This window comes from Camponotus vicinus, unplaced genomic scaffold (assembly GCF_025532165.1).
Source record: "Camponotus vicinus isolate PSW18456_S1 unplaced genomic scaffold, iyCamVici1.0 SCAF_10, whole genome shotgun sequence".
Classification (NCBI taxonomy): Eukaryota; Metazoa; Arthropoda; class Insecta; order Hymenoptera; family Formicidae; genus Camponotus; species Camponotus vicinus.
Window position 1 is genome coordinate 4,891,833 of NW_028141946.1, and position 20,858 is coordinate 4,912,690.

General features: G+C 41.8%; 1 protein-coding gene across 6 annotated transcripts in view; it reads right to left on the bottom strand.

The window, feature by feature from the left end:
• Positions 1-1,225: 1,225 nt before the first annotated feature.
• Positions 1,226-20,858, bottom strand: part of Fz2 (frizzled 2) — a 92,205-nt gene continuing 72,572 nt past the window's right edge. For all 6 annotated transcript variants that reach the window (XM_083080854.1, XM_083080852.1, XM_083080853.1 and 3 more), the window contains one exon: positions 1,226-7,192. In XM_083080854.1, the coding sequence (XP_082936980.1) occupies positions 4,851-7,166 (2,316 nt within the window). In that variant the 5' untranslated portion in view covers positions 7,167-7,192 and the 3' untranslated portion in view covers positions 1,226-4,850. The remainder of the gene's footprint in view (positions 7,193-20,858) is intronic.

A 20,858-nucleotide genomic window follows, 5' to 3' on the forward strand; every position in this document is an offset into this window, starting at 1 on the left:
ACTATTGATTAATTCTGTGTTATCTCGTTTTTCATATCAGCTTAGAGCTTAAATTATTACGTTTCGAGTACTTTTTGCTAGAATTGATTTGAGATTTTATTAAAAATAACTTAATAAATTATAGTAAACAGATTTTAAATACTCTTATAAGTAAGCAGTTAATAATTTGAATGAGATTTAGATTAAGTGTAAGATAAATGAGATGTCAGGACTGATTATATTCTCGAATATAATTACCATCTCCATTAGCATAAAAAAAAGATCATTGATATTAATAATTTTACATAAAGAATTTCAAACAGCTTTGCTTGCACGTAATATTAATCGAAGCTAATTTCGTATGCAATAATTAATGCTCATTTGAATGTTTAGGATACTGGCAATCGATCTATTTTAATGATAACATTTTTCATCTGCAATTAAAAGTAGCATGTAATTCGATCAATGGACTCAACCACAATTAGAAACAGTTGCGAAAGAAAAATAGAGAGAGACAGAGAGATCCTTATCTCTTGACCCAAGTAACCAGACTGTAAACGCATAATGCTCGAAGTGAACCATAAATTTGAACCACAACCCTTCTCTGCCAGTCCGTCTCCTTCCATTTCAGCCCCATTGCACGGTGACTCACGTTATGGGGGTGATTCGCCCCTGACTCGGCTGGCGGTGTGCCCGGTGCAGTCGTTGTCTTCTTCTTCTTATCCATAAGGTTACGCGAAGAATACGAAACTTTGTAGCGATAACTTTGTAAATTGTATAAAGAGGATCGAAATATATTTCCTCTTTAAAATGCACAAGTTTGTAAGTTATATTAAGGCTATGTTGAATAAAGAATACTCTTCTTTGAGTGACGCTTTTCGGTTAGTGGAATAGTTTTGATACGTACTGTAAGATGAGATAAATTAATTTGAATAAAAATGTCACTCTTTCTAAGAACAACAATAAAAAAAACATTAAAACAGAAACAAATAAAAATATAAATGTTATCAGTAAATATCATATATATGAAAAATATCTATAAATAAATTGTTTTACCTAGCAGCGGTGAGAAACGCAGATCCGTTTTTATCCGTGAGATGCAAAGCGTCGATACGCCACGCCCTCCAGCATCGCGCCGAGGGCCGAGGAAAACTGGGGTAAGAAAAACGAACGATGCCAGGATGGGGAAAGGGGAAACCGTCGTTGACGAGAGAAGACTGGAAAGCACAACTGAGACGCAAGAAAATTAAATAATAATAAAATGTATTAAAAATCGTATACATTTTGAATATACGCGTATGTATATACACGCGGACGTGTCTGCATATATATATACACATACTATATATATTATATTTATATTTTTTTTTCGACCGACCGAGAAATGGCGATCGTTTTTTTTTTACATCTACGGTTACTATGGCAACGTAAAAATTGTACAAAGCGACCGATGCGATGGCGGCCGCGTGTGAAACTCGTCGCGCGAGCCGAGAACGTAAAAATGCTTGGACGAGGAAAAACGCACGGATGAAAACTAAAGAAGGGAGGCAACAGAGAGAGGCTTCGATATATAGCGCTTCGGCGAAACGCGGAGAATGTTGCGGAAAGACGACTTTACGTGTCGGTCTCGGAGAGAACACGTGTTCTCGAAACACACACTCGTGATACACACAGTATTCTCTTTTTTATTGACAATTAGTGTGACAAAAAGTAGCTTACAAATACTTATAAAGACTCCTTCTCGTATCGATTTCTCTAACATCACTTGTCAATAGATCCATTTCGGGGATCTCTCACATATTTGTGGGAGAGAGAGATCGCTTTTCCAGTATATTCGCACATTCTGGCATGTTTCTTTCTCTCTCACACACTTTCGTCAAACGATATCGACTATTCTTCTCTCTTACTGGTTATGTATTGGCGTGATATGTGAATACTAATTATAAGACGTCTTTACTCTCCCGCTACTCTATAATATTATTACGCGTGTATGTTCCGTTTTGGCAGATGTTCCCGTCGAAAACACGACGGTTAACGCATTTAAGTTGGATGAGGCAGTTTTTGTTTTTCAGTCCTTTCGCTTTTGTGCACTCCCAACATCTCGTAAAGAAATACAGTTGGCAGTGATATAAAATTGTGATGCCATATCTCTGTTCTCATCTTTAGTCGTGGACAATTAATATGCATTATCACATATTATAATACTCTGGTCGGATTTGAAAAGCCCGATATATGTTATCTAAAATTCTTGTTTGAATATATATATTGAATATATATATATATACACATATATATATATATATTGAATATATATATTGAATAAATATACATATATTGAATAAATATATATATATTGAATATATATATTGAATATATATATTGAATATATATATTGAATATATATATATGAATATATATATATTGTCATATAATTAACTTTCAATATATCCGATTGTAGTTCAATTACGAGATGCCTTACAGTTTTCTGATTCAATTTTTCTTTCTACAATTTCCGGTACTAGAAAAAATTCTGGATTTACGATATTGCTACGATAGTGACAAGACGCCGTCATACGTATAATATGTATTTGAGAGCTGTTACTTCCGTTATATCTCGCGCGTAATCTCACGCTCGGGGGCTACTTCTAGATCGTCGGGATTTACATGAGAATGACATACACGCACGTGCATAATTTTCCTCCACTTACGTTCGGGGTACATGTAGATTTCCTTTCGCGCTTCTTCGTAAACCACTCTTCCTTCGTAAACCACCATCCCTTTTTTATTTCGCTATCGCGTATCGTTCATCCTTCGCGACACGTGCATAAAGGAGCCGATTACCGCACGAAGTGTGTAGTAAGAATAAAAAACGTCGCGCCTCTCTTTTTTTCTCCGTAGGTTTCCTATGAAGATCATAACTTGGTGTAGGTGAACGGGACAAGAATCCGGGACATGCTCTTACTTTACGATATAAAAAAAGTTCGATCTAGTACATCGATGTGTTAAATTATATTGTATGATCTTCGCGAGGCAGACCTATATTATGTATACTTATATATGTATTACACATTTCGTGAATGCGTACTGTGGACCTAGTTCACGACGATCGTACCCTCGTGGCATATAATGACGCTATTGACGCTTGATCGGTCTAGTATTGCGGAAGCAGATCTCAAAAATATCGATTAATTCGAATCGTGTTATACAAACTAAAATTGAATTATTCTTATCGTAAACTCAAAATATAACTTTATACATATAATTTGATAATAATATAGTTACATACTAATCGAATAAAAGTATTCAACAAAATAACATTTATGTCAAATTTCATCAACTTTCCTCAAGCTTTTCTCAACAAAAATTAGATTGATGATTTATCAGTTCTTAACAGTTTGAGCTCAAGTTTGAAGAAACTTGATGATTAATAAACTCTAATTAAATTGAAACAAAAGAAGTAGATTTGACTAAAATAAGATTTTTTTTAAGTATAAAAGAGAGAGTGATTGAATGTGATCTGTCTTTGTCTGAGAAAAGTTGGCAAAAGCGGCGGAGTCCAGTTTAGCTTGACAACTTGCATAAAGCGTCTCAATTATAAAGCGGACTTGTCTGGTTACATAAAGTGCGGCAACTTTTGGCTAATAAGGGCTTGTAGAAGGATACAATGTGTAACGCTTGCCACGAGCACGATCGTCCTCGCGTCAACACCCTACAACATACCTGGCGACCGTTTTATTTACAGCATCAATTAACATCTACGAACAATATTTACAGTAGTCCATCCCACTTACTCTAACGTCTGTCCTGTACACTCGCTTTTGCCCATCATCGCGCGTTTATCGTGAACAGCGGCAGCTTGCTATTATCGGAAATACTTTCAGAGTTTCGCAACTTCTTTCGATTGCGAAGAGTGACGAAGAATTAATATGAAAATGGATTTAGCATACGCGACATCGAGGAAATAGCAGTTTCCTCCCTTTCAGGAACGAGAGAAAAAAAAGCAGGCTGCCGTTTTCCGCGTCGTATCGCATGTGTGTACATTTCCGACATGGCTTTTTATGGCTAGATTAGATAAATAGACGAGACGAGATACACGTTAGACGGACACATTAGCGGACTTTACGAGCACCGCTTTTTACGAGAAGAAGATGTAAGAAAGATTAAAGAGAGATAGATAGATACGGATAAAGACAGATCAATCTATTGACACCACGTTCATTGCTATCGTGCGCACGCGTATACGTTCTCGCGTGTCACTGAGTTTTTCTTCTAAATCACAAATCTCACTATACCGCGGCACTCGAGCGATCCTCCCCATCGATGATGTAAAAAAAGGATGTCGCATCGTTCTACCAATCACTCACCGAAATTCCTTCTTTTCCAAGCTATTTTCGCAAGGTATAATTTCCTCGCATCAATCAACAAGATGAAGACACTGAAGAAATCGATGGTCCGAGCTGAAGAGAGGATTCCTCGAGATTCCCGCGGGAGAAGACATGTACAGGCTAAATACGTATATCGGTAATCGAGAAGCACCGCAGCCGCTCGTCGTTCAAACTCCACGTGCGTCTCCGCACGTGTACCTTCCTTCACACCTCGGTGGCCTGCGTGTAGGAGGGCGCGATCCCGTGCGCCGGCGTCAGCGGCCCCGTCGTGGACGCGAGCGATCTTCTGGAGTAGATGGTCGCCGCCGAATGGGGTGTATGAGGCGCCGTATGCGGCGCCGTGTGCGGCGTCGCGTTGTGCCTGCGCGAGGCCGAGGCGAAGGGCTAGATGGGCCCGTAGTTGCTGAGGGCGGAAGGTCTCTCCTGCTGTGACTGCTGCTCGCCGCATCCAGCGGTGTTCATGTCGCCTCCCGCCGACTGGTGACGTCATACGTGTGAGAGAGGCGGCTGCTTGAGTACGTGATGATGCAGGTGATGCTGGGACGCGCTGGCGACGCTTCCCGGTGGTAGCAGAGCGCTGCCCGGACCAGGAGCCGTCTGATACGGCACCGCGATACTGCGACCCATGACGCCCTTGATGCCGACACTGCCGATGCCGCTGCTCATGCCGGTCACGCCAGCCACCATGCCGCCGCCCGCGCCCATATGACCGCCTGGACCGCGATTTCCGCCGAACAAACGCCTCCATAGCCGCTTCCAAGAGTCGACCGTTTTGCCACTCCAGATCCAGACGCCCGAGGTGCTGCCAACCGCGAGAGCCATGAAGTACTTTAGCATCAGGATGGAATACAGCGGTCTCGCCCGTGGTCGACAGGGACATGCCAGCGAGCTGAGCCACTCGTCCCGTAGGGATGATTCGTAGATGTGACAAGCTAATACCGCGCCGGCTGGCAGTGTGTAGAGAACGCTGAACACGCCGATTCGTATCATAAGCTTCTCGAGCTTGTCCGCCTTGGCGCCAGGCTGGCGTTTTATCACCGATCGAATTCGAAAGAGACTCACAAAACCGGCCAGTAGGAAGCTCGTGCCCAGCAGAAGGTAGAGGAATAGAGGCGCTAGGATAAAGTTGCGCACTCCTTCGGGAGCGACCGTGCAGACTCCGGCCACCGGGTCACCGGCGACGCCACCCGCGACATACGCCCAGACTGTTTGCACGGTCGGCGCCAGCCATGCCACTAGATGAAAGTACTGCGAGTACGAAGCTATGGCCTCGTTGCCCCATTTCAAGCCGGCGGCGAGGAACCACGTAAACGCCAAGATTACCCACCATACGGAGGAAGCCATGCCGAAGAAGTAGATCATCAGGAAAACGGTTACGCACGTGCCCGGGCCCTGGGCGCCTGATTTCAGCGCCGGACCGTCGCAGGCGATTTCTTCGTGACCGAAAATGCTGCGCGACAGATAACCCACGGACACGACGAAGTAACAGGCCGATAGAAAGACGATCGGTCGCTCAGGATACTTGAAACGCTGGGTGTCGATCAGGAACGTGGTGACGGTTACGAGAGTGCTGGCGGCGCACAGGCCGCTCCACAACGCCAGCCAAATTGCCGCGAACTCGCGCTCCTCGTTGTTGAGGAACGCGCCGCGACACGGGAGGGCACAATCCGGCACCCCCGCGATTTCCTGGATGATGCTTCGACCGATGCCCCCCATCGACGGTGGCGCTGGCGCTGGAATTACCCCACTTACGGCCATGCCGGTTAATCCAGCTCCCGTGTTGACCCCGGTGTTGCCGATTACGGTGCCGCTGACGGCGCTTATCGGTCCCGGTATCACGCCACCCGCCCCCAGAGGCACGAGGGGCGCTCTGCATCTGCACGCGCAATCCCTCGTCCTCTCCCCTGGGGGATGTTGGCAGTTTTTTTGATTCTTGCCCGGCTTGCAGCGAGCCGGTTGCGTAGTTTTGCTGGGCCTCGTGGGCCGCGCCGGTGGACCTGGCGGTGCCGGGACACCGCCGCTTACCATACCGCCGTTACCACCGCTAGGTCCGGTGCTGCTGCTAGTGCGATTGTCCTGCTCCATGCATAAATTTTCCGGATCCTCGCCGTGATTCGGCAGACGCTCGCATGCCATCCGCTCCGGCCACGAAAAGCCGTATTGCTGCATAAGAGGCGCGCAACCCGCACGAGCTCTCTCGCACACGCTGCGACAGGCTGGCAGCGGTTTCGTATATTCCGGCAAGCAGATCGGCGTGTACATGGAACACAGGAAGAACTTGAGATCCGGTGAACACTTGATCTCTACGAGCGGCCAGAATTGGTGCACCTCGAGACCAGCTTCCTCCTGCGTGTCGTGATTCAATTCATTCGGCATAGCGGTGAGATTGTAACCGATGCCACGACACATGGGAATCGTAATCTCCTCGCATCTACCGTTCCCGTTGTTGCCACCCCCTATACCGGAATGTCCCCCACCGCCGCTATTTATACCGCCCCCACTGACGCTGCCAATTACGCCGTTACCGCTGTTTCCGCTTACCCCGTTGCCACCGGAACCGGAGCCATCGGACACCACGCCGATCACTGATGATGAGGAGGACGAGGATCCGCCGGACGAGGACGAGGACGACGAGATTGCTGATCCCGATCCGACGATGCTACCCATTGGATTCATCGCCGACTCCGATTGTACGTTCGACAACGTCAAGAAGAGGAGCAACGTTAAGAGGATCGTCATAGTTCGTGCGGGAAACAGCTTCGTCCGTCGCGCGGGTCTCGTGTTCAAGGACATATGGTTCATGGTTGCATAGCTCGCATAACTGCCGCCTGCAACAGTAAGCAAATGATACTTATTTATCATTGTCGTTTTCACAGTGGAATTGCTTCTATTATAAGAAGCATAGAGACGTGGCGCAAACATGTTTAGTCATTGTTTCTCTATAGTTTCAGTTTTACACATTAATAATTATAATTATAGAAACAATAAAGATTGAAAAATATAAAAGTATTTTATTTCATGAGTGTAAATACATAAATTGTATTTTCTATTTTAATATATATACGCAATAGATAAATTTATGGAGAATTTACATTAATACCTAAAATCTTATGAATAATTTATAATCTCTTTTATATATGTGATACATATTAATCATCTAAATCATTTCAATAATGTTTTTCCCAGCGTCAAGAGCAAATTCTCGTTTCTCCGAATAGGATATCCATATGTATAATGAGAGAATATTTACTGGAGATAGAGTATTCAAGCGTTTCATAGAGAAGCCGGGAATACCAAATAGACTCGAATTTAATCGAGAGAGAGAGAGAAAGAGAGAACAGCCGGCCGGTCGAATGCACGAGCCGCTTCGTTTGCAATTCGGACTATCAAAGCACAACGCGGCCGTTTCGGTAACCTGGTCGGGTAACTCTGTAGCGAGTCGTGCTGCGTGTATCCGCGCTGTTTCGTAAAAGTTCCGAGCCGGCGATCGATGCCTAAATAGCCGGCCGGCGCGGGATGCGTCTGGCAGCTCGCTCGACCTTAACGAGCAAGGGCGTAGCGTTCGGATGTCTCGTACATAAATCAACGTCGGTGCTTCGATCGCCGGCTAGATACCCGGACCCAAAACCGGTACGCTTCTCGCAGAATCGTGGGGTGCCGGGACTCGAGGATCCGCATAAATATTAAACCAATAACAAATAATAAATGAACGAGAGAGAGAAATAAAGTCTCTTATTCGTAAATAAGAAATAACTTGACTCAAATAAAACTTTATATCGTCGATAAATATCGTATTCGAATAAAATTTTAATTAATAATACATTTATATAATTATATAAGTATTGATCAGCATAAAAAATCTTTCAAATTGTGATCAATAAATTGTGACTGAATTGTCACTGAAATAAAAAGTAGATGATACCAATAAATGCTACTATCTTTGATTATTTTATTCGCTAATGAGCTAACTAAAAATTCATTCGACAAATGCAGTTCTGTCGAAACGGAAACTCGGAGGTCGGAGGAAAGGGTATGGGGGGAACGCAAAGGCTAAAGGGCAAAGAGTGAGGAAGATGGGACGGAGAAACGGGAAGAAGGAGAGAGAGAAAGAGAAAGAGAGCGAGAGTCAGAGAGACGGAGGGAAAAAGACAGAGGGGATCGAAGCAGTCATGGATCTTATAATAGTCGACCCGCGGAAAACACGTGACCGGAGCGAAATGTTATTGTAGGAGGCGGTGTTAGTTTTACCGTTTGTTAACTGTGCTAACGCCTCGACGCGGGCGTCGCTATTTATAAGACGCCGTCGCGAACGGCGTGCATTTAACCACGTTGAAATAAAGGAGGAGAAACCGCTACGTGTGTGGCTCGTATCCCCGATACGGCCGATTGGCGTCCGCGCGTACGAAATGCATCTGCGAGATGCATCCGCTGCAGCTGCAGCGCGAAGCTTCCGATGCCTCTCAATAGAGTTGTACGCGTTCTCGATTTTCGCTTCGTTTGCTCCCGAATATCGTTAATTTCTCAACGAGATACGCACGCATATCGAGCATATATCCCTTCGATATAATTCTGCTGGTGCACATTAATGTTGTAGAGAATGCATTATTATAACCATATTGCACCGATGATATATCCCCGTATCGATCATATAGGGAATATTTTCGCTTTTGCAAATATTATACGAAATCTCATATCTCATTGCGTCATTTTAAAAATAATTATTTGATTAGCTTACCAAATACGTACGAAATACGTACGTTTTGCCTGTCATATGGCTTTTTTTTATCGTTCATTTTTTTTAGAAAAGAATTATACGATCGAAACTACAAGGATCGTATGTGCGTAATATGATGTATCGATTTTGGTCCTGTGTGTATCAACAAGAGATTCGTGGAACTATTATACACAAAACTTATTTGATAAAATAAATATCCATTAATGTATTGCATAAAGCAATATGGGTAATATGGGGAAAGAGGCAAGAGGGATTCGGCCATGAATCATTTCAAAATCTAGCCCCTGGTGCCTGGAATATACGGGCTGCTGGCCAATGTTGTGTTTGGGTTACCATATACTCCTCTTTTATGGAAATTTCACATTCTTTTTGCTCTTCCATGTCCATAACTAGTTTCGAATAATATGCGCGAACTCTCGATTACGCGATCGCGATCTGTTCCTCGGTGCGAAACGCAGCTAATTAAAGTTTATACATATTAATATCTTACAAATCCTTTTCAAGATTCGTGGAATTTATTTTCAGACATGCTCGATCGATCAAATATCAACGCGAGGTCGACCGCTCGTTTCACATCAACGAGTTGGACGGAGAGGAAAAAGCGTCTGCGAAAGACGCGCTTCTCGCGTTAAAATGCAACGCGTTTATAGCGATTTGTCAGTTGTCGATCCGTCTCTTGGAGAGGTTTTCAATTTTCGCAGGGAGGATATCTCGGGATTGTATTCGCTCGTAAAAGGGACAAGCAGCGAGGCATAAGAAGAGCGAGCGGCAGTTCTCGGCGAAATATCGCGCGAGATTCTTTGCGAACGCTGTTGCTAAAGGTACGTAAATCAAAACGCGCGGCGAGATTTATGGCGAGGTATGGATAAGGTATGCGTTACGCTCCCTCGTTAGTTGGTAAAACTGACGGCGGTCCAAACTGGTGTCGGGTTTTATATCAAATCCCGCGTCACGAGCATTAATCACGAATTCACCGCGCTCGCCCCCGCCCCCCCAACCCCGGCGAAGGCTAAGAAAAACAAGGAACGGAACGCCCGCTGTCTCTCGATGATTTTGCATCATCGACCGAAAGAGTTTTTCATAGTCATTTGTAGAAATAATACGAGGAAAATTCAGCTGTATGTTAAATCTGCAATAAACTTTCGTAATTAACGTAACAACCGAGGTTTCTCGATAATACTATAATTTAAAGAATTATTAAAATTATTTAAAAATTTTAATAAAATATATTGTAACAAAATATGTATAAAATTTATAAATATAAATGTAGAATAAAAACGAATAATATTTCTATTATGTCATACGAAGAATGCATTGAATTTTATTTCAATGTCTGCATGACCTCACGAAAGAATATATTTTAAGCAATTTTATACGCAGGATGCACTGGTCATCGATTACATCACAGAAACAACTTTCATTCGAAATATGAAATGGTACTATTCCGGTATGAATAGAACGTTTGATGTAAGCTATATATATGTAGAGTATCTCAGGAAGTTAACTTGGCATAGTTTACGCACGCAGCAACTTCCTTCTGGTATCTATCTTCCCCGACGAATCTGGACATCTAAACTTGGCCTTCGAACGTACTCTCCTTCTGGACGAGTTTATTAACGATGCAACGGTACGGAGCGTGCGAGAGGCAGAAAGGGAGAGCCTAAGTCGCGCGAAAGCACCGATAACCGGAACTATTTGTTAGAGCCCCCGGGAGCGATACGCACATTCGCGCCCGACTACTGTATACCTCGGGCCTTTGTGCGAATATACACAGTACGCTATCAGACGTCACGAGTCATAATATACAGGACATTTTGAATACGTCGCTTCTCGTCTTTATAACAGATATTTTGCGCGCTCAAAATCAGGAAAAAAAAACCAGATTTTATAATTCTTGAGTAAAGAGAGGCATTACAGGAATTTTTATCTAACATAAATTAAATTTTATTAAATAATCTCAAAATATTACAAAAATTCAAATTTTACGAGTGCGAACTTTCCTGAAAGAACATAATGGCTACAAGAAAAATATACGATGTACCATGTTTACCCTCCAATACGACACAAGAGATACATCTTTTTCATGCGACGCGATTATGGGAACACTCAACCGCCGATAAAAAGGAGGATATTTCCAATATCGCGAACCTCTGCGACTGAAAATACGGTCTTTCTTGCCTCCGTTCTTCTCGCATATCCGCTGCAGCTATGCAAGACCGCGTGCTGTTAGTCGATTCCCAGAATACACACATAAGATCGGATTTACCAAAGCCTGCGTAAAAGCGTGGCACGCTTGCGATGTATATACATGGGGTATTCCGATTAAATTTTCGTCAAGCTTTAACATTCTTTGATCAATTTGGCAGCGGCTTTTCCCTCGTGACAGTTCAAACGGAAACGAAATTATTGACTCGATCAATCTTGAAAATTAAAGGATTCGGGCCAACGGCAAAAGAGCAAAGAGCAAAGTGCCATTTTCGATCAATTTCAGGACTTTATTTCGATAAAATCTTGCTCCATCGAGAATATATCGAGTATATATAATTAAATATTGTATAAATAAAAATGTTACTTCGTGCTCGCTCGATTAGCTACACATTTATATCTCATAATTGCGTTGACGTGGCAAGCTGCAAACCGCGCTCGCGATCCATCACCTTCCATTTCCTCTATTTTCATCTCGGCACCGTTCAAGCGCGATAAGGGAATCGTAACAGCCGGATGATACATCGCTCGTTCAATCAGGATACGAAAGCTCGATAATCGCACCATCGCCGAGTATCGGGGCGCACACGCGGCGAGCATATCATTTGTCCAAGATGAAGTTCTGCCTACGTGTAATCGTCGACACTAATGCTTGTCGGGGAAGATCTTGATATAACTATTTCCTGTCTCGAGTTTCCTTTCTGTACCGTCTGTTCGATGTGAAACCGGAGGTGTAGCAATCTTTTTCTCGCGAGCGAGCACGCGCTCTACACTCATCACGTTCTCAGCAATCATCGCGTTTAATACAGCGAGCACTAGGTAATGCGAAAACACGCTTCTTTCGCGCGAGCAACGTTGGACGTCGTCGTATCCTGTTCCATTGTGATGCGCGAGTCGATGGACTCCAAATCGGGGCATTTTTGTTCGCTTCATTGCTTTATATTATTGTTATAATTAAAAAAAAATTGGTTAAAGTATGCATCGCGAGCACCTAATCACCTTCCATTAAACATCCCATAAAAGGCATAATTTATATGTACAAAAAAGATTTTCTTTTTAATTTGAAATTAAATTTTCAGATAAGAGCGAGAGAAATTAAATTACGTATATCGAATAATTTACAAGTGAAAATTATAATCAGCTCAATCATATCTTTAGCGCGCGTTATCGCCACGCTTATGTAAAGTATACCAAGCCTCCCATAATAACGTTACAACGTCCCGTGTGCGTGGAGAATCCCAATTTTATATACACGGGCTCGTAATAATCTCCTGCGGGGTCTGGTAAGCAAGATTGTCATGTCGGGATACCTTTTATCTCCCTATAAAACGATGTAGAGGCGCGCGCGCGCGCGCCCGCACACACCTTGCGGTCGCGAATACATAAAGCGTACGTAGGTGCTATCGCGGGATTGTGCGGTCGCAGAAGCGAGGCGGTAAGCGCGATACCTTTTGTTCCGACGCGCTTATACAAGGCTGCGCACACCTTACTACTCGCGAGTAAACTGCGCCCGAGAAGGATCACCGATCTCGTCACGCCCCTTTCTCCAACGTTCCTCCATCCCTTCCCCCATCCCTCGTCGCCCCTCGCTCACCTTCTTCCCATGTGTACGCGCGCTAATTAATCAGGGAATGAATTATGGATTCATGCGCTCGCCTAATTGGATCCGTCGCCCCGTGGAGGTGCGAAGCGTTCGGTCTCGGAAAGAGCGCTCGCTCTCACCTCGCGATTCACCTTGGCTCGCGCTTAAGAGAGAGAGAGAGGGAGAAAGAACACTCGCGATAATCGCAGCGGTAGTTCCGACTGCATCGCGTGTTGCTATCGACATACATATCTCTACCATCGAGACGAGTTTATCGATGTATCGCGTGTTTCCCGAAACTTCGCGCTGAATAGCATCCGCCCTATAATGAGTCCATCGTTAGCGAGTTATCGCCGCGATCGTTGAGGAGTTTTGTTTATTTCGCTGGACGAAGGAGGGAGACTGCCGGAAGAAAATTTCGTTTTAAATAGACTGTTAATGAGGGGATTTTTTTTTAAACGCCGCTTCGCCGATTATAAAATTCGGTCATCGACCCGGCCGAGTTAATTTCGTCAAAGCGAAAATCGCGAGCCGTAAAGTTAAGCGAAGCGGTCTAGATTCTTTGAACGGCCTACGCGATCGTTTGATCAGTTCTAAGAATATCGGACACAGTGGCAAAGGTGGAAGTCGGTCGCCGCTTTCGAATATATGTATCTCATCTTTCGTTAAAACGGCAGCGATGCGAAAAAAAAGTTAGTGGCGTCTCACGCTCGTACGTCCCTGAATGTTTGATGGAAACATTGATAAGGTATACGTACTCGCTCTACCGTGTTTTTAACGATGATAGAAAAGCTCGCTCGGCTTTAACAGGGAGAAGACGGCAGAAGATAGAGCCAACCTGCAAAAGGAGAAGAAGGGCAAACCATGGAAGATGAACGAGTCGTTGCCACGTTCGCTATTTACTTTTCACATGCGACGAGCAGCATTAGCAGCGACCATCCAGGCGCGTCTCGACGCTACAGAGAAGCCAGCTGGAACCGGCCAAGTAGTTTTTCCCGGAGAAAGAGAGAGATTCTCGCTCTCTCGAGCGACGATGAGCGCGAGTGAGACGGGACTTTAAAACCGTAAATCATCGTCCTTACACGCCGCGCGGATGACGGTACGTGTGGGGAAGCGAGAAAGCAAAGAGATGCTCGGAGAAAAAAGGAGGAGAGATCGGGAGAGAGATAAATGAGCAAACAGGTAGACTGGATGAGATGCGTCGAGATGTGGAGGGGATTAAAGAGAGAGAGAGAGAGAGATGCTCGTTATGCGGCTGCTCTCGGTTTCTAAAACTCGTATCCGGAATGATCTGTCACCTACCTCCGACATTTCGACCCCGATCGAAGTGTCCCACCAAATCTTTCGGATGATTATGCAAACTTCGACGAATGCGCGAGGTTAATTTGCGTTTCGACCTTCGATTATATGCATCAGATAACATGATTGTTTCACAATGATATTTATCGCGCAACAGCCATGAGATTTTTAATTTTTTGTTTCAGTAATACTTTAATGTGTTTATGTGGAATTTTAATTATGTCTGTGTGCAGTTTTAATTAAATCTTTTCAATTTTAGATATTTATCGTTTTTCTCTATGTAACTTTTTTTAATTTTATCCTGAGTCATCAATATTTAAAATTTATTACAGCGATTTTATTCATACTTAGTAATGAATACGGTATCTTACTGACGTTTTGACACAACGATATTTTTCAGGGCAAGAAATATTCGAGATGCTGGGGATAAGTAGAATGCATTCGACAATGCGCCCGGTGCATTAAAAGGAAGATAGATTCCGCAGTCAGCCCTTAATTAAGATCACAGCGAAGCCCGACTTATAGCAGTGTCCTTTATGAGCGCTCTTAACGCGACGAGCGTAGATAAGCGACCGGCTTGGGACGACGTTTACAAGCATCTTGCGAATAGTCTCGCGCCGTTTAATTACTTGTAAGAATTAAACAGTATGTCGTAAATCTCCGTGTTGGTTTAAGAAAATCCGAAGAAGAGACGAAAGATGGAAAACTATAGTGTAATCTAATTATTCTTCACGTAAAATGATCACGGTCAAAGATCGAGGTTTGCGTATCTGCATAATTAATCTGCATGTTGCTGTTCATCTGTCAATTATCTGATATGAAGATCGCGTTTAATGTCGTCATGGACTGCGAGAAAAAACAAGACATTTTTTGCATCATATGTACACTTTACTTTTATATTCAGTATTTTATAAATTACAAAGGAAGACTTTTCTCTATTTTTCCTGATCATTTTTCATGTATGATTTATAATTTAATATCTTGTAAATTTGAACGCTTATGTTATTATTAGTATTAAATTTTTCGTTTTCTTTGTATTATAATAACAGGATTTTCGATCTGATTTGTGTTTAAAATTTTTTTACGTTGCTTTAATAATTTCTTTTTGCCGATATTTTATGTATAATTAGCTTGACTGCGTTGGCGTACATTGTATATGCGGTGTGTGCACGAGTTTTAATCGATGTCACCTCGTTTTACTGTGCTAATTATTTTCCGCGCCTTAGAAACCCACGGCACTGCGTCGTCACGAGAGTGAATGCGAGTACAAGCGCGTGGGAAGCGCTTTCCATGAGACAAATTAACGACATTATCGCATCGGCTATCTGCGGAATTTGCGCGTGTCGCGATGATAATCGAACCGTTGCGGGAATTTTACAAGCTCGATAAAAGATAATTCACGCGCTAGTTTGCGTACCGGAAATGTACGAATTGACAAATGTACGAGATTCAAAGTAATTTTCGCAGAAAGGTTGTCTATGCTTGCCTAGAATTATGTCTCAACGTTCATCAACGTTATCAACATTTATTAAATTCTAAAAATAACGGAAAGATATGAATATATTTTTACTACACACATATATGTATATGTTACTTTATAAGCACAAATATAGCCAAAAAAATATATACTATCGCAATTAGATGGAAACATAATTATGTATAAAAATTAAATTTTAATAAGAAATATCAATAATTATCAAAATAATCATACAATATATATATCAAGTCAAGATAATCGAATGATAAGATCGAATCTATGTGATAACAACAATAAAAACAACTGCAGAGATAAAATGATAGCAAAGTATCGAACTATTGCGAATATTAGGATTTCTTCGCAATCATGATTCTGTAATTGAATTAGATTGCCGTGTTTACTCGACTTTGCGTCAACATTATGGAGAATATACAGGAAAGTCAACAAAGTTAAGATACGGTTTGTTTGTTTGAGAGCGCCTGCTTTTCCCTTTGAACCTGAAAATCAATTTCCTAAATCCGATTTTTAATTATTATTTATACACATCTGCAAACATCCGAATTAAAAAATTGCCAAAATTGGATGTTGATGATTAATCATTCCGCATATATTAATTTGAATAATCAAGAATTTTTAGAGCGAATCAACATCGACGATTAAATAATTAGAAATACTAAACCGTTTAATCAAACCTTCACACCTTTCGAGATTAAATTTCGAATTAAAAAATACCAAGTAAATATTAATATACATATGCATATTTTAATGTTAAATCAAGTTAATATAAAAATCAAGTGTCGGTGTCAGAAATTCCTATCGTATTGTTATCACACACATTTAGCGTCAAATGTGATATCATCTCGTTTCAAAGTTAATTTACTTAATAACGAAGCTCGTATACGAACGTGAGATGGGAATCTAACAGGCGTGTTTAGCGATAAGTGCGCGAGTGGAATGCCGGCCAAAGTATGGTAAGAATTTCATCGCCGACGTTACCGAGACCGGGGCTGGCTCCCGCGCGGTCGACGCCTATGCAAATCGCCACCGATGCATCACGGAGCTGTCAACCGTTCGTTGTGTTCGCGATAAAGTTTCCCGCTCGTCGTCCGCTTCAACGGACCCGGGGAGAAACAGGCCGGCCACGACCGATATGCAACGCCTGTGTCGTCCCTGCTTTAACGTGCCCAACGTAAAACGAATCCAACACGTTTACACGGATTATCTGCGGGCCGACGAGATAAAGCGCATAACACGACGTCGACGGACGATAATATTTTCGAATCACTCGTCGGATATTATTTCGATTGAAAAGTTAGACGCAAGTAAGTAAAGCCCCGTGGAAAAATCCTTCCGAAGGATTTAATCGCAAAAATGGGACTGATAATTTATGGGAAGACTGGGAAGATGATTTATTTATGACTTAAAATATGAGCGGCGAGAATTTTTACTCATACTTTGCACGCGTGACGTGATGCATGGATATTAATTTTCATAATATATATACGAATCGGAGAGATAAATCAATTCTGACTAAAATTTATTGACGATTTTAATAGATAGGGCATGCAAATACATTAAAAGTAGCTTTTTTTCGAAGTTAAAAATTCTTAGTCTAGATTCTTGATCACCGAAATATTGCATTATTTTATATGTCGACAAATTTGTACGCATTAATCTGCGAACTTTTGGGACAAGAATCCGCGGATTTGAATAAGACGGTATCGTTTAAAAATGGCTCACAAACGAAACAGGTAACTTCGTCATTATTTTGCGTTTCCTTTAAGGAAAAGGTGGCTTTTTCGCAGGAGCGAGGAAAAAGGAAAAAACCGTCGCTGCGGCGGCGTTTCTCTGGGTCCGCACATATGTGTATATGTATATATATCGCGAACGCGATCGGAATTATTTACGCACCGTGTACCGCGTAGAAATCTTATTTCGGTCGCGATCGCGGACTCTCGCCGAGGATTAATTGATCACGGATAAGATGAGACCCGCCGCCGCGATCAAACGTGTGCTGACCAACATGGAACACGGCAAAGTTTGCTTTCTACGCTGCCGCTTCTTGTTCCGCAGCTTCCACAAGGAAACTAATTAAGATTCAGTTATGTTACTTACTTCCAGGGAGAACGAGGATCAGCGTAAAGTAGTTTTATTGCATGATAAATATTGAAATGAACTTGAAATTCGATGGAAATACCGAGATCTTTCATCAATGTACTTTGTCTTACAAGAAAAGTATTTAACTCTAACGAATTTATAGGGGGAATTTATTCCAAAGTATAAATAAAGGCACTTGATGTTATTAAAAATTATTATTACGGTGGAAAATAATTGATAGAAAAGATATCATCCCTCTCGCAAGAAACAGAGATCTGGAAATTTGATCGAGAAAGTGAACATTCCATTCATTCTAATCCTATCCATCTTTTCCCGGCGGAAAAAATGTTATTTATAAAGGAATATTCCAGAAGAACGTACGCCTGATTAAACTCTCAGTAAGAAAGAAATAAAAAGAGAGCGCGCTCCAGACGACAAGAAATCTTATGGCGCAACCACGACGATGTTCCACGTCATCGGCACTCGGTCGATAGTCACACCACCATCAGCGTAGCATAACCACCACCTCCATCGCCAGCATTACCACCGACGAGTCACCCACCCTCTACCTAGGGTTCACCCTTGAAAGAGCTTTCCAAGGGTGGTGTTGCTATCGACCCAACCTTGCCTCCCACGAGAGCTGTATGCTAAAATTTCAGAATCAACGCAGCCCAGCATATTTCGGACATACGGAAGTAACGTAAACTATAGTTATTGAAAGATACACGCATATATGTTTGTTACTCTATTCTAAAACGACAACGAGAAAGCTTTTCGACATTTCGTAAATGATTATTACGAACAAGATATATACATTGTGTCAAGAAAATTTTGTATCTCTGACGATGAGACAAAATTCACTATTTTAAGATCAAAATCCATATTTATATTTTTTGCAATATACAATGCGACTTATGTAGACAGAATATATAATGGAATAAATAAACATTTATTTAACATTCTAGAGGCACTATAAAAATAAATTAAATTAATTAAATTGATGATGAATTTAATTTATTGTAAATTCTTATTATTTTATTTATAATTATTTAATTTATTCTTAAATGCATGCATACGTTCATCAAAGGAATTTCTTTACTAAAATAATTTAAAAGAAAGCTTTTTTTATTTTAATTTTCGATAAGTGTTTCTCAAAGCTACAATTTCGAAAAGTAGCTTGCAGCAATACTTGCACGAACACTTTATTACGATATATTATGCGGCTTAAAGTATAGGTTGATGGTAAAACGGTGAACAAAATCTCGCGCGACAAAATTGTCTGCCCTAGAATTACGCGTCCCGACGAAATGTCAAAGTTATGATTTCGCGGCACGCGATCAAACTGGTCGCCGTAATCTTGTCTCTGTTCAGTTTCAGTTATCGTATATATACGCAAAGAATAATTGCTTAAAAACAATATGTGAGTATATAAGAATATAGATTCTAACATTTCTAATTAAATTTATATATAAATTTATATATATATATATATGTGTGTGTGTGCGCAATTATTCTTTTTATATTTTATATTATTCTTATATTATTCTTTTTATATTTTATATTATTGTTATATTATTCTTTTTTATATTATATTTTATATTATATTTTATATTTATCTCTCTTTATATTATTCTTTTTTATATTATTCTTATATCCTAACATTTTTTCATGATTTTATTGTATCTTTATAAACCGTATAGTTATGTATTATTGTTGCTCTATTGTGCATTGGTAATATATCTTATTCTTTTCTTCTCTATATATATCCTGTTCTTATATCTTCCGACCCTTCCGCGTCTGCATCTCGTCTGTTTCTCATCCCGCTCAGTAAATCAGGCAGCCTGCAGCGCGAGAGGCGACACTCCGTTTCTTTATTCGCGAAGCGCGCTGCTTCATGGAATGGAGGGACCCGCTGGATTCCTGACCGAAGAATCACAATCGGGGATCTCGTGGCGACCCACGGGGGTCCTCTGACCTCCCGAGAAGGGACCTCCGCGTTTCGATGTAGATTCCTACGGTAGTCTAGTGAGGGAAAAGGAGAGGGAGGCGGAGGAAGGAAGAGATAAAGTCGACTGAGATGGACAAATGAAGGACGAGAGAGAAGATGAAAAGAAGACCAAAAGGCTAACTCCCCCCCCCCTCCCCGCGTTTATCTGTCCTCTTCCGGCTGTTAACTCGCGATTAAACGACAAACGACAAAAGATGGCCAGTATTTTTTCTTCTCTCGATTATTTTCGACGACGCTCACGGTTGTCGAGATGTATTTGTGATTTCGAGGAAACGCGCAGCCCACGCGTTAGCGAAACGCGCGAATTATGCGTTATTGCGTAATTACACTGAGATGCGGTGATCTGTCTTTCTCTTGCATAGGAAATGCGGGGGTGGTACATCGTGGGTATCGCGACAGCGAGGGCGGGCGCCACGGGGCTGGTTGCACCTACATGGATTAATCTAGATTAACTTTAAGCCCCCCTCTCTCATATTTTTCTCTGGAAATATTCATATATTCAGTAACCACATTTTTTTCCTAGTATAAGCGTAGAATTTATATTGAGTAATAATGCAAATAATTAATGTATATGGAACACTCTACGTGAATCGATTAAAAAATCATGCGATAAATATTTAACCGATTATGTATCATTGAATTTATCGAATATCATACCTATCGACACAATTAAATATAGCAAAAAACGTTGGTGTATAAATTAATACGTATCGAAAAGAATGTTATGCAATAAACGGGAAAGATTTAATTTCCTCATCTACATAAGTACTCCAAGACGGGATGTGAAAAAAAGTTAACGATTGCGTAGCCATTAACGCGTGCTCGTGTTCTCGATTTGGTAAATTCTGGATGCTGAGTTTTTCCGCATATTACGACTAACACTGTAATCTAGAGGGGCATGGCGAATCGTTAACCAAGAGTTAGCTCTCAACCGGACTGTTGTCGGTGCGCAACCGGTTCGCGCTGATGAACGAAGGAGTTTTGCGTGCGCTTCCCTCGACATTGTCTCGTTTAACTCACTGGCGCTCTTTGTAAGGTAAATAAAGCCCGCGGGCTGCCTCAAATCCGCGATAAATCGTTCTTAATGGCGT